Here is a 15,778-nt window from a genome sequence, read left to right on the forward strand (position 1 = left end):
AAAGAGTCGGTGCGAAGAGGATAGTGAGGATCGGAACAAAACAGAGGAGCTCCGCTATGAAATTCATCTCTGCTTATTACTTGCTGCCTCTCTTTCCTGCACTGGTCTTCAGCGCTAGGTGAGTACCGAGAGCTATTTTGCCTAGAGTTCTCCCGTTTGGTTGCTGTTTGCTCTTTTAGATTCAGTGCTTTCAAGAGAAATAATACAGATTTCAGCTTTTACTGGGGTAGTAAGTTTAGAGCAGATATTTCTCTGATTCTTATCTCTCCCCCTCCCCCTCCCGATCCTCCCGGAGATACTGAGTCTTCTCTTGGTCTTTCTAAGCTTTTTTTATGATGTAAAAGAGCGGCTTCTGTTTAAGTTGACCCACAGCTCATGTGATGTAGCAAGACAGTAACGAATAGAAGCTTTATATATACAGCAGTAATAGCAGATAGACTATTTCACTGGAAATAAGGAAGGCAAACAGCTGAAACTGAGAACATGCTAACGTTTTCCCTTATAGGGTGCAAAAAAAAAAAAAAACACTTGAAAAATCTCATCTCAGTTTAGGTTTCTGTATCTGATCGTAGACCTCGGGCTTACCTTTTTTTTTTTAACTGTGAAATGCAGGTGAGATGTTGCAGTGTTATCTTAATGCCAGGAAATGTGTTTAAAAAGTTGCTGCAATCTAGAAGCATTCCTTTCTGTCTAAGTATAATAAATCACTGAGGAAAATATGAAGACAATCTATTGCAGCTTAAAAATAAAACCTGTTCTGACCATGCAGAGTTCTGATAAGATAATGTGTACTGCTCAGTTGCTTGGAGATAGTATATTCTCCGTGCTGTAGACATAACATGTTCAGCAGAGAAAAGATAAAGCTGAGACACTCTATCCTGTTGTCTTGATGTACACAGATGGAAAGTTAATGCTGGGTACAGAGCAGCTCTGTTATAATCACACTGCACTCAGTTGAGGCTTCTCACTTTCCAGTTGCTTATCAGAAAATCAAGCCCAAATTTTAACTATGGTATTTCTGTGCTGTGTTAGTAGTGAGTACCCTATAAACTTCTAAGTCCATAAAGCGTATTATCAGAGGACATATGCATGTACTTTTGTCAGGGAAATGTCTCTTCTCTGTTGTTCTTGGTCTCTTCCTGTAGAATCAGCATTAAAGCAGCTTTTTGTAGAAGTACTGCATGTTTTAAGCCATAATTGTTCACTAAGAACTAAAAAAAAAAAAACAGTGTGTGCCTGCTAAGTGCTCAAAGTCAGGTACAGCAGGAGCGCATCTCTGTACATACTCAAACACAGGTAAATGATAACTGAAAATCTCTGAGTGAAAAAAGGCTCGAACGCAGGGAGAAATCAGGAATATGAAAATGCTTCAGTTACTTCACTCCTATGGAGGGGGTTGTTATCGGCGAGGGAGAGGTACTTTTTTCTTTCCTTTTTTTTGTGACACTTCTGACTTGCGGACTCTACATTGCCAGTCCACATACCACTCTGATGCTCTTTGAAATATAACACTTGAAGGAAACTAGAAATATATTGTAGTTCAATAAGTATCCCTTCTGATTTAATAAGCGGTGTCAGGAAACATTCACTAACAGACAAGTGTGAAACTTCTTGTCAATTTCAATTAATAATTTTACACTAATTTAAGAACAATACATTCTTTGCTAAATTATGCCAGAGTTAAAAAGGGGAGAAAACACCAAGCCAGTTTTTGCAGATTCAGGTTTGTATTTTGTATGAGCTTGTGCAAATTAAAATGTAGTGAAAAGAGATGTGGAAAACTCTTCTAAATCTTCATATTTTATTATTTTCATAAAGTGTCTTGCAAACTACTTGAACATTCAGGGAACTAAACTGGGACAAGGTATCTAGTGTAAAGCCATAAAAGCAGGTCCTCATCTTCTTGAGACAATATTACCTGCATGAAAAATGAACTGGAGCTTACTCTTGATAATTGCAAAAAAAATCCAAGTGCCTCCCCACCTTTCAAAAAAGAGTTGGAAAGAATATGAAGAAGTTGAAGTTGGCATATGAATACTAATTATGAACAGTATGAGTAGATATACTTCCATAAGAGTATAGTTTTGTGGCATACGAAGATTTATATTCTTGTGTATTTGTGGCATGAAGTTGAACAATGTATGAGAAATTCCAGTTAAATGTCCACCCAAGTACAGGATGTGTTGCAAAGAAAAATTTTGCTTTTGATACCAGATTGGTCATCCTTTTAAAAAGGAGACTGAAACTCTACTGTGGAGTTGGAGATTTATAAAAGTCCTGACTGCTCAATTCAGCAGTTGCTTTCAGTCCCTTGATTTTTAACTGGCTGTGTAGAACAGAGTAATTTTTCAACAGCATATGATGGAAGTTTAAAAAATGATACGGTGCTATCAATATGCCATCTACTGGAAAGAGATTATGCTTTAATCTCCTTCAGCAGAAGGCAATTCTGTCTATGGCGGTTAGTATTTCTTGTAAATGTATGGTTAATTCATTGATTGGACCCAAACAGAGTAGGTTTGCAGGACTAGTAGTGTTTGCAAAAAGCAGGGTCTGTCTGAAATTGCTTAGCTAAGGCAAAGCATCAGCCTTGCAGGGCAGAAAGTTTTCCATTGTGAGGATTTATTTTTATTAAAGTTTGTACAGAAGCACTGTGTCTCCATTTCATACTGGTGGTATGAAATCAGTGGGCACAGTAGTTGCTGCAGAGGTGGATGGGTGCTGCTTTTTGTGCCTTGTCATGTGGTGATGTCGTCTTCTTTGCGTTGTGTCATGGTGATAGTTTTAGAAGACCGCAGCATGTCTTCAAACCTAATTGTAAACAAATATGAATTGATGAGTTCAACTATGTTAACACACCATGTTGTATCTTCTTATTTTATAGTTTTGTTAACGAGAGGAAAACACAGCTATCGTTTTTAAGATTGTGTTCATTATTAACTTTTGATTTTCAGAACTGTACGCAGCTAACTTCTCAGCATTGTCTATAACCATATCTGTGACCCAAATGCCTATCAAATTAAAGAAAGTTCACATTTTTGAAATGAACAGTCTTTGCTGTATTACCTAAACTTGGTTTTGGTGCAGCTTTGAGAGACAATGATGACTCCTAATCGTATTTCCAGTTGGTTGTGGTGCCAAAGAGATAATGAGATTAAGGTGTGTTTGTCTGTCCAGTTAACTGCGTATGTTTTGATGGAATAAGTAAAAATTGCCGCTCTAAAATCAGTGCTATTAAAGTTCAGGGGAACGAATTTTTGAAGGTGAAATTAACTTGGTAAAACTATTCTGAAGCTGGTGTTTTCCTGTCTACTTTTATATTTCCTTGGGCTACTTGGTTTTGGCAGATCTAATGAGATGCTTGTGTACATGTTATTTTTTTCATCCTACACTGAAGAGACCTTCTTCAGAAATGAGTCCCACTGTACTGAGTGCTCAGTGAGTGCACGTAGTGTATGATAAGCTCAGGGCCTGATTCTGCAGCTTCCTGGGTGCTTTTGTGGCCCCAGACACCTGAATATTCCAAGTGGAATGCTATTTGTAGAATGGAGTGTTTGCATGAACTCAGGCATTGGCGTCAGTAATGAAGATCTGCAGTCCAGATTACCTTGTCTAATGACAGTGGCCTGCTTTTAGCAAAAAGGAGAGTTTTCTGAATATCACTTCACCATTACTATTGAACGGCTAGATACATTAATTTTGCTGCAAAAAAATTTTGTCCAAATGATAAAAAATTGTCTCCTTAGAAGAAGCTTGACATGAAACAAAGCTTTCCTTTTTTTCTATGATAGCGAATTCCTTTCTGTTCACACGTGAAATGTGACAAAGATGCAAGACATTGAAAAATTTGATTGAACTAGAATGCTTTATAGTTGAGAACAGGGCCATAAACCCAACAAGATGCACTTTAATAACGATAATAATATTGCTACTACAGCAACTCATTAAATGGATGTACAAAAAACAGGGCTGTAAAAGGCATAACTTTTATTATTTTAATGGCAGAGAAATGGCCGGTGGTCATTTTTTCTAAAAGTGCACTTCACGGGCAGTCCTACTACGCCCACATTACAAAGCAATCTCTGAATCCTTGGCTTCACAAGAATGCCACCTCTGTGTTTTATAGCAGGATAAAAATAGTGTGCTCGTTTCTGGTAGGTGGATGTTGCTTAACAAAGGAATGGGTGTTGAGCTGGTCCACGTCTGTTGTTGGAACTGATAGAAATATCGTGAATTCGCTTAACTTATTAAACACGAGAACATGACTTAAATGCTTGCTTTTTTTCCATGGACGTATTTTCAAGGTCAACTATTTTCTTTGTTTGTTCATTTTGGTAATTATTTCTTAAGGAATATGAAAAACACTATTATGTTCCCCACCTTTCAAAGGTGTGTGAAGGACTCAGCCTGAGACTTGAGGAAAGATAAAGGGGAATGTCTTTCATGCTATTATACTGCGGTGGTTGTGGGGAGGATGTTGAAAATCCTTATGCTAGTTCTTAAACTCTTTCTATCTTAGAAATGCTGTTTGGGCTATAATCAGATGTTGAAAGTAACTGTTTTAGGCTGATATGAGAGTAGAGGGAATTCCGCTCCTTTTGAGACTTTGAGGTGGAAGAAGGAGGCTCACTGTGTGCTTATACCCTCGGCTGTAGCCACGTCATTGTTACGTGCTCCAGCAGGTAGCCAAAAGTGATTCTCGCTTTTGAGATCTCAGGCTAAGGTCCGGCAGTGTCCTTCCTTTTCCCCATGATCGAAGGTGAACTCTGCAATAGTAGACTGCTTCTTTAGTAGAAAAGAAATTATGCATTTTTGCTGTAGGTAGGGTGGATAACAGAGACTGTCTTAATATTGTGCTTTCTGAATTCTTCCAGAAATGCAGGGATGTTAATTCTATCATTTGTCTCCTGCTTAGAATTCCTTTCACACTTGCTTTTGCTGTTGGAGTTTTCTGGGCCATGAAAACTTCCTAATTTCTATCAATGTGGATGACGATGCACGTTTGGTTAATGGCTTGTAAGGACTTATGTTTGAGGTACAGAAGTGGCATTTCGCATATGCCTTGCGACCTTACTATACCTGAAGAAGAATGCGCTTTGTTGTAGAATGTATTTAAACATAGTGGGACAAATTTACCCGTGGCACAATTCCATTATTTCAAGGAATGTGTTTACCTTGATGGCTTTATTTTGATGACTTAAAAGCAAGTGCCTAATACAGCAAATGAGAAGCTATTTGGTGAAACAACCATTTTCCTCCTTCTGGGAGAAAGTTTTTGAGCTCCAGTGGTATATTTGAAAAGAACAACAAACCAACAAGCACCGTTCTCTCAAACCAACAAAAAAACCCCAAACAAATCAAACAAAAAACCCCACCCAAATAAACCAACCAACCAAGAAAACCAAACCACCAGATGTGTGGGCAAGAGGAGCTACTTCTCCTTCTCCTTCTCCCCCCTGCACGAAGCCCATGGCCTCAGGGGTGCAGGTGCTGGATTATAAAACTGGCAACGGCAAAATGAGAGATCCTTTTCTTGGCGTGAGTGCGGTCACCAACCATACTGCCTTAGAATACGTGACCGCGTCAAATCTGCAGGCTGCGGTATAGTGCAGAGGTTTTCAAGGTAGCTTTTAAACCAGGTAGTTAGGGGATCTCTGTCTTGTGTAGAAAAGTAAACACGAACCTTCTGGAGGTGGACTTCTTGGGCATCAGAATGAGATTGCTTAAAGCAAGTTTGGGAATCCGTGTATTTGAACAGTATTATATATGCATATAAGAATATGTGTGTGTCTATACACCTATATTCTTAATGCTAGCCTCACATAATAGAGTTGCTTCTACATGTTTCAGCCCTTCTACAGTAGGGATGATACACATTTATTCTACCTGTCTCGCACTTGAGGGAAGAATTATTTTCTTTTTTTTTTGCCAGAAATTTTAAATTTTATCATAGGATTTATGATAGAGCTGATTTTTGGTTGAGAATGATGTCCTTGGAAGTGGTATGCTTGCTATTTTATCTTATTATCTGGGCTACAATATTTAAAAGTACTTCACAAATTTAAGCTTAGCAACCTAAATTAGAAATCCAGAAAGAAAGTCTTTCTCAATTTGGCCAGAATTACTAAAACCAGACTCTTTTGTGATGTTTTGTCACCACAAAATTTCTGATTCTGGAATCTGAAAAGGAGAAGAAGGGGGGGGGGGGAATGAGGGAAGGGGAAGAAAGGATGCTGCTAAAGACTTTTGTAACCTTCAGGAGAGACTTATTTTAGATTCCAGCTAATATACAGTTAAAATATTCTTGAAGTTCCGTGTGATCTCAGCTAAATCTTGAGGATCTCTAGAATTCCGTCTTTATGTAATAGAACAGTTGGGATTCTGCTTGTTATGCTATGTATAATGCATTTCTGCCCAGGAGACTTGCTGTGGAGTTACTTTTGACATTTTAATGTATTCTTTATGTTTAGAGAAATTATAGTGCTGACGCTTTCCTGTTTCTTTCTCATTTATTAATTTATAGCTAGGGCAGAATATAAGGATATCTTAACCTAAACTTGTAATCCCTCTTTCTGTGAGATTGTGTGTTCCATATTATTTTCTATATTTAACAGAAACCTGTTCACAGACAGTAATCCTTATGACGTACCACTCTGCAGACAAATAAATCTCATTTATGCCACTTGTCAAAAACAACGTTTCTTCTCATTGTCTAGTTTTGCACAATGGGTGCGCCGGCTGTCTTGTAAGGGTCAAATCTGTAAATATTCTCTGTATGAAAGACAAGTAATATGTTTATTAGAAAGAATAGAGGTATTTCATACCATACTTCAATCTTAATATTGTGTGAAGGTTTAAGATGTGTATTGTTATATTTGTTATTTCAAACACATTGGGAGTGGCAAGGACCTCTTAGAAACACTGAAGAATAAATATGACATTGCTTCAAATAGCAGTTTTTGGGTACCACTGTAGAGTTTTCTCCCTTTCCTTCTTGTGCCATTACTTAATCATCTTACTCCTTCCGTCATATTATTCCTGTGTTTATTAATCTTTACTTTTACTGCGTGTTATCTTAGCAATGTTTTTTATAGTGTTCCCTCTGAAATATCTGCTGGATTTGTTGAAACAAACAATACTTCAGTGAATAGTGAGAGAAATCAATGGGTACGACTCTCAGAAGCTGAAGAAATAGGTGTGGATGGAATTTCTCAATATCTTACTTGTCAATTTTGATTGATAGCTTCTATGGAAAGGAGTAGAGAAATGTCAAATATTCTGGTGTATTTTGTCTCTGTATGCTATGTAGGTAAGATAAGGCTAGCATGCTGCTAGCTGGTGTATTTTACCCAAATTGTTAGTTTTTTCCATCCGTTTACGTATTCTTATTGTTGTCATTTATAATGCTCATATTTTGTCGATTTATGGTCACAATTTCCATGGGGGAAATAGGTAGGTTTGCTCCTCGTTTGCTGAGTAGGAAAGCGGAACCTGGGTAAAAACCATGTTTACCCACTGTCAGTCAAATTGCAGCAATTAAAAAAAAAACGAGCACATATTTGCTGAATCCCGTCTCATTGCAGAACTAACACCTTTCCCTTTAAGTTGGAGATGGAGCTGCAGCAGAACAACCTTCTAACTTCTCTGTACAAACTTCTTCCAGGCTACCGCACTTCTACCAAACGATGTGTGTTATCACTGGCTTTGCTATCTCCTTGCCTAGAGAGAGGATCAAAACACCTTCTACGAAAGTACAGGCAAACGGGGGTTTACGATGGGATGCAGTCTCCGTAATTTCACTATAATAGAACCCTTTAATATATTTTTCAGTAGCTGCTGTGAGTCTTTATGAAACTTGGTTTGGTAGTGGATGGGGGGAAACAAATCACCTAGCGCTGTAAGTGGTAAACAAATTGTGGCTGTTTAGTAGCACCATATAGTTGTTGGATTCTCAATACTTGATACTGCTTTTCAGGTGTGCTGTGATTTTGTTGATGTGAATGACTACAGAAGTAGGAGCTGTCATTTTGTACCTCAGAATTGCTTGGTGAACCAGGGGACCTAGAGTGACAACAGCCACAGTAATACACTTTGTCCACCTGATGTGAGCCATCCTCATCGTGTCTGAATGACTTTGCAGTCATGTGTTTGTTTCAGACTAGCCTGTGGCAGTAAACAAGGAAAAACAAAAAAAGTGAGATTTTACTGAAATGTAGAGGAGAATAGAAAAAAAAATGCGTGGAAAAATTGAACTGACAAGACTGAAAAGCACCTGTGTTCTGGGTGGCATTAGATTGTCTGTTAAGGAAGTCTCTTCCTCCTGATGCAGCGTAATGAAATGTGTGCTCAATGTACAAAGAGAGAATGTCTGTCTTGAAAATGGAGAAATAAAATCAATTTTACTACTGCTTCACTTACAGCTTTTTTTTTTGTACAGGAATATTTTCAGGATGGGGTGAAGCTCAGCCAGGATGCAAATCTAACAACTGTGTTTAGTAAATAGCTGAACCTTTGTGCTGCTTTCTTGAAACCGATCAGTCGATGATTAATTCTGATTTTCTGTGCCAAAATACACCACATAGCTATTGTATTCTTACTACTTATTAGTGACTGGCAGAGTCCATCAGCTCCCCTGCAGATCTACCCCTCTATTCTATGGAGAGAACACAAGTTCCTGGCACGTGCTCCTCTGAAAATAGGCACTGTGGCCTTTTTTGTTCGTTTTGGTTTCTTTTCTTCTTCCTTCCGTGAAGGGAGCCAAGGTATGCCAAGGGACCCGGCATTTTAGAAAGGCTTAATACCTATAATCTGCAGTGGATTTTCTTTAAGTGAGCCCAACGAGTCTAATCTGATGCCTTTTGAATTTCAAAAGGGGCCAGCATGTTGGCTGCACTAACCTTGTGAAAATCTGAACATAAACCAGAGCTCTGTGCTTTGAAAATTAGACTGCTATTTAGCTGCTGATGTCTATGGGGGATACCAAATAGTCGTGATCGTTAGCAATCCATCCTGACCTGCTTCAGAAAGTCTAGCCTCCCAGCTTGCTTTGTTTCTGCCTGAGTTGAGGAATAAGGTTATTTGGCTTAATGCAAATGGTAAGGCTTGGGAAATGAATCTGTAACCATGGTGCCTAGACGACAATGGGGTGAGGGGGGGTCAGAACTCACGGCAGTGTTGCTGCTTCCCTTCTGCTTCTTTTATTAAGCATGTCTAACTTTGCAATCAGTGCAGCTCTGTGCTATTTAATTTGGTGAAAAATCAGTCTCAAATACTGCTTTCTTTGAAATCTCTGCATTCATACATGAATGATGCATGAAAAAAATACACTCCTCAAGTGCATAGAGAGTGAATAGAGACTCCTCTGCAGTTGCTTTTTTATTTACTTGTAAAACAACTATCTGCTGTTCAGTATACACAGATGCACTGTATTTGGCTTAGGAAAGCTTATGATAGCAGACGTTTAATTTAATATTTTTCTTCAACTCATACCTCTCTCTGTCCCCGTTTCAAACATCCTAGTTTCTTCCCTAGTTTCTACTTTGGAGCTCTCTGTTGGTTCAAGGGAAGATTGTTATCTGTTCCTGGAAGCAAAAAGAATTAAATGGCTGTAAAAACTAAACTGTAAAATCTGTTTGGAAGAAATACTGATGAGTTCTTCAAATAGACTCAGAAAAACTTGCATTTCTATCTGTTTTAATGTGATAGTATGTGGTGTTGCCTGTTTCATATGTACCTGGGTTGACAAAATTTAAACTTTCTGAAATATCTAGGAAGAAATACAGGGTGTGTATACCAGAACTAAGTGTTTAAGGAATATACATTCCCTTTGTACGAGATGAATCCCCCATCACTGACTTATAAAGTATAATCTGAAAGGCTTAACCCATTTACATCCAATAGGCGATGTACAGAAGATGATACTGCAGGTAGGGTTAAATACTATAGCTTAAATACATTCACTCTACTGTAGGGACACCACAGGTTTCTTTGCTGCTTAAGTCTGATGATAATGTCACATGTTAAAATGGTACTTTAATGTGTAATGGAAAACCTGTCCCAATAACATGTAGTCATTACAGGAACATGAAGTTTTTGTTGCACTGGATTAAACCTGTAGAACAAGGTGCTGTCGACAAGAGTGGTTGCTACCAGAGGAAGGTGAAAAAAACGTCGGAAGAAGCAATATGGAATTAATTTCATCTGCCTTAAATCTTTCCATGTTTTAGAGACTGAAATGATCCTTAAAGTAGCTGAAGCCATTCCTGTAGAAGAATATTCAGACAGGTAACACAATCTTGGTTCTTGTGAACATTTGCAAGAATACATCTGGAGAAATAAGTAGATGCGATTTCAGTAATTCAGGTGGTGACTAAGCTGGAAACAAACATAAATATCCAAGCAATTCCCCCAACCACCTGAATTTCAGGGAAACTGTTGGAAAGTTTCATCATACAAAGCCAGAGCAAGAAATTGCCATAGAGGTTCTGGGACCGAATAGGATGAGAATAAGATGTCAGGAGGGTGGGGGGTGATGATGAAACAGACTAATTTTTATATCTGTTGGAAGGTGGTAAATAAAAAGGGACACTTAGAGGTGAATGAGTAAGTTGGAGTATTGATACTACTCTGGAGATACTCTATTTAACTGTATCTTACCAGAGGTTAGCTGCATCCAGCTGCTACTCTTTCTATACAAAGATGAAAACAAAATCCTACGTATGTAGAGTGTGAGAAAACATTGGAGGCAAAGAGACTTGTTCTGTTCTGCTTCTTACTGCTCATGACTTAGAAATTATGGTACTGCGGTGTAGGTTTAATTCTTTTAAATAAAAGCCTAAAATTTATTTAAAAACATGACTTAAAAGTCTTCTAATAAGAAAGCAATAAAAATCTATCACTTTCACCTGAATTCTAGGGCAATAGAGCAGATTCCTCTTGTGCTACAGATATTTATGCTCCATATACTTTAAACCTCATAAATGATGTACACCTAATGCTAACTTAAGAGTAAATCTTTCAGTTTTCTGCAGATAACACTGTTATATAGAGTGAGTGTGTGCAGGGGGCAATCTCTGTGCTCATTACTTACCACACACTAATGAGGATGGGGGGAATTCTTACCTGTTTCTTGTGAATTTAATGAAAAAGAGTGGTGGTGGGAAGGTCTCCTCATCTGGAGTAAATGCCAAAACATCATAGTGGATACTGATAAAAAGAAGCTAAAGACTGCAAAACCGTACCCAATTCCATTAGTGTATTTTTTGAATGTAAAAAGATCTCTCTCACTCAAGGGAAAATGCATAAATATGTATACTGTATGTGCCTCTGTGTAAAGCATTTCTAGTGTAGACACATAATGAAGTATGAAAAATTGATTTTTGGCTATCTTAGTGGTTTGAATAGATATGTAAGCTTTTGCTTGTATAGAATGAAATGCTTCAAAACAGATGATTTTTTTTTTTAACAGCTAAGGTATCAAATTTGGATACTCCATTTGCAGAAAAAACTTCAAATTATTTCCACAGATAACATTGGGCTTTAATTTTTTACATCCTGCCACTTCATTGAAATGCAAGAAATTATACTGGAGACATACTTTGTTTCTGGCAAATGCATAATCTGGAATTATCCTGCTAAGTTTCACTTTTGCAGTCTTTTGGTTGGACAGTCTTGTATTTCAGTGTAAAAGCAACAACAACAACAAAAAAAAAAAGATTCAAACTTTCTGTAGATTCCTTGTATTTCAACAGAATATTACATTTGTGTTGCTAATGCCCGTTAGTTGCTGCCATTGTGGCACAGGTCTAACACCACTGAAAAAGTAACTTGAGAAATTGGTGTTGTGTTAAATGCTTACTCAGCAATCTGTTATCTTGGTGGATTTTTCCTAGCTAGGCTGGGTTGTCAGTGTAATCTCCTGTTGCAGCAGCATCTGACACATCCCGAGGGGATGTTCCAAACAACTCTCCCATATGTGTGTGAAACAGTGGTTGCTTTTGCCTACTCTCTTCTTAACTGGCTCTGAAGCTTTTGCAAAGTTTGCATGGCAGATACCCCTCCAAGTCTACTTTAGAGAAAGATCTGAATCTTTCCACGAGTCGGAACCTTTTATGAACTGGCAACATTTCACATAACCTCTAAATCCATGCTAAAAATGTTAGTAGTGCTTTTAAAAATGACTTAAGCTTGTAAAATTGGATTTCAAGCATGATTGGACCGAGAGGTGGGATGCGCAGAATCCTGCATCTGCTTTTGAGTAATAATAAAAAGAAATAAGATGAGACAAAGGATTTAAAATAAACAAGTAAATAAATCATGCTTACACTACTTGGGATAGCTGCGCTTCAACGTACCTCTGTTACCTTTGATAATGAATGCAAAGATCAGGCTTCATACAGATTTACGTACAGAGGTGACAAGGCACTAGAAAGTGGTCTGTGATCACAGATACAGAACTACATAAATGACAAGGCAATGGTATTATGGGAAAAAATTGTTAATAAAATTTAGGCAATCTAGTCTCCTTTGGACAGGTATCAGTTGTGATAAATGGGTAACTGTACACGTAAAACGCATTTCACTACTTATTTGCTTTCTTGAGAGTTGCTGCACTTAACATACTGTAATCATACTACAATTACAGAAATAGTAGAAATAGTATCTTCCTGTGATGAATATGTTTGCATTTATGCTGATTTACAATGGCTGAAGATTTAACATTGACTTTGAATGGATGTTTTAATGATTGTTTTCTCGTTGCAGTACTTTAGCCTTTTGACCCATGTTACAGCACACTTCCTCAAAGGAAGAGAGTAAAGTAATGGAAGCTTTCAGTCAACAATTAGGATATATACTTACAGAAACCACAGGGATTAGAAGATATTGATCTACAAAATTGTATCAAACAATAACAGGACTAACTTCTGCAAGACTGGTGACTTGAGCGAAGAACAGCGTTCATTCTTTCACCATCATTACTACGCCTTGCAGCATCGTTTTCAATTGAGATAATTTAGAATTGATGAAGTGGTCTGTGTTAGGCTTCAAATTTTTATTTGTGTGGAGGAGAAAAGTAGGAAGATTTATTTTCTATTTGCTTTCCTTTATTCTCTCCCTCCAAAAGCCTCTGTGAGAATTAAGATATAAAACTTGATTTAAGTTGAAAAATGGATGAAATCCTGCCTTCATAAAAAAACAGCTATGGGTGTTTTTGGACATGGTTAGGGTCACTATTGCTTCATTTGGTTTGGGTTTTCAGCTTGGCACTAGTCCAAGGATCATTCTTAATATGTTTGTGTAAATACCTGTTTCTTAAAATACACAGAAATTCCATATTTCTGTTATGGTTTCATTTGGACTATGGGAAAAAATGAATGCTATACAAACAAGTGAATTGGTGGTTTTGGTACATTTCTGGCTAAACTAAACAGCAATTCTCCCTGGTTAAACCCGTATAATGAAAGTTGCCACAACCTGGGCTATGTATAAAGAGTAGAGGTTGGGTTTGGAGGTTCAGTTGCCTTCCAGATGTTGAAAAAGAAATAACAGAAGAATATAACTCAGTAATGTATGAAACTCTACATATGTTTTCATACTGAACATCATGGTGCAAACTTTTAAAGGACCAATCTTAAAAAAAACCCAAACCCCCCAAAACCAACAAAACCGAACAAACAAAAAACAAAACCAAAAAGCCTCAACAACTCACAAATACTTTAAAAATGAAGTGATTACTTAATTGGCTATTAGAGTGTTAGAAACATGTTCTGCCTCACCCTTAATCTTTGTTTGCGTAACAACTGCTTAGACATTTTAAAACTATAGTCCGTGTTCACGAGACCACTGTGTTCGCAGCTACAGACCTCTCTTCCCATGTGACCATGGGATGCTTCAACAAAATCGATTTCAGAGTAAATAAACTTTCAGCCTTAAGTGAATCCATTTATAGACCCTCATACTGCACAATTCCTTTGCCTACTTCTGGTTTGAATTACTATTTTTGTGATACGGAGTAAAGGACTTCCTTTCATATACAGAAACCATTTTGAGCAGCTAAAGTGTCTGTATTATAGTGTATCTAAGGCTGAGTTTGGTACCTGGTTTCTAAATACTAGTGGAAAAAACAATATAGAACTTCCTCTGTTATAAGAAATCATAACAGATTTTTAAGTGTATCTAACCAATAAGGAAGGACGGCAGACTATAATATTTTAGCTTAAGAAAGCAAGACACCAAAACTTTATTGTTTTGCGGTCTCTATGGATCAAAGTCATAGAGGTTTGCCTTGTTCAGTAGACATGTAGCCCTGGGAATATCAATTGGCTTCATAGGATTCCACTGGAGTAAAACTTGTAACGGACTGTAGCTTTAAGTCAATTAGATTAAGTCAATCACCTTCAGTAATTAGTAACAAAAACACCCATTTGACACCTTTGGGGTTGTTGTACCATCCACTGAGTTCACTGAATAACCATGACTCTTAGAATACTATAAAGTTCCCAGGGGCGTTCTCCTGGTGGGTATGGAAAGAGAATCTAAGAAATTGCCACTCAGTTTAGCAAAGACAGTACCAAGACAATACTCTGAGGGTTTTTTTTGATGAAGAATTTTTCTCTTACTTATAGACAAGACAGTTACAGATTGTTTTTTCAAATTTTCCTTTGATATTTAGCTCTAATTTCTGTAAAATAGAAAATCTCACTGCGTTGTCGTCTTGTGTGAAAGATGGTTGGCTTTTTAATTGTTGTTGGGTTTTTTTTTTTCCAATTATCCCCCACTAGAAGAAGGTAACTATGAGGTTTTACTCTAAATTTGCTTCATGATTTAGATCCTTGAAATATGGCATACAGTGAATCCTAGTTTTTACTTCTTTCTTTAAAGAGCCTTTTTTTTGCTAATGCACACCTGATTTACTACTTACTTTAAAGTCTATGGAACCACAGTATAGGTGGAGTGCATAATGTACAGATCGGTCTCCTTTTTTGTTCAACAAGTTTCTTGTTTTACAAACTGCTAGTATATTTACTCTGGTCTTCTTGTTTCAGGACCTATGGAAAAAGTTCAGGCATCTTGTTTACTTGATTCTGAGGCCACAAGGAGAAAAGGCAAACTCTTGATACAGATTAGAGTGACTGTCACTTTTTTGGTATGTTTGGTATCCTAAAGGATACTGTTCTTCAACAGATTTATAACTTTCTATTTGATAAATAGTACAGGAATTAACTTTATGGCATCCTGCTGCCAAACACACAAGGGCGCTCTGGTATACTAAGCAATTTGACTTAACTTCCTTTTATCTTTCTCTGAGAGCTGTCTCATCCTGTGAAGTACAAGGCATTCTGCTTTCAAGTTTGTGAGGGTTTTTTTTTTGTATTTTTTTTTTTCCTGAATGATATTTATGACTATTTAATGGATATTAGAGTAGTTATGGAACACCTAGCGAATCTACAGTGTCCCAGATACATCTGTAATAACTCTAGTTTGTTTGTCACTTGAATATTTTGAGCCTTTGATGCTTTAAAAGTTGTTTTCCTTTTGTTTCTCTTAATGTTTGTTACTGAGAATGGTTCATAGGATATTGTTAGTTCTCTGCATAACATGAGTAGTGAGAACAATGATTAAGAGAATGTTCCAGCACTCATCAAATTAGTACGGATCAACTTAACAATGTGCCTTCGAATGTGCAAAAGTGAAGAATACAGGCATGGCGTAGGCTGTACTTCAATTCATCTCAGAATTCAATAGGCAACTCAAAAGAATAAAGTGTGTATCTGTATGT

At 37.3% G+C, this 15,778-nt stretch overlaps 1 protein-coding gene across 1 annotated transcript in view; it reads left to right on the forward strand.

The window, feature by feature from the left end:
* The first annotated feature begins 56 nt into the window (after positions 1 to 56).
* The window catches only part of LUZP2 (leucine zipper protein 2), a 206,137-nt gene continuing 190,415 nt past the window's right edge, over positions 57 to 15,778 (forward strand). Inside the window, exon 1 of the mRNA XM_009886264.1 lies at positions 57 to 118. Coding sequence (XP_009884566.1) covers positions 57 to 118 — 62 coding nt within the window. The remainder of the gene's footprint in view (positions 119 to 15,778) is intronic.

The sequence above is a fragment of the Charadrius vociferus genome, unplaced genomic scaffold (genome assembly GCF_000708025.1).
Source record: "Charadrius vociferus isolate BGI_N301 unplaced genomic scaffold, ASM70802v2 scaffold115, whole genome shotgun sequence".
In the NCBI taxonomy this organism is placed as follows: Eukaryota; Metazoa; Chordata; class Aves; order Charadriiformes; family Charadriidae; genus Charadrius; species Charadrius vociferus.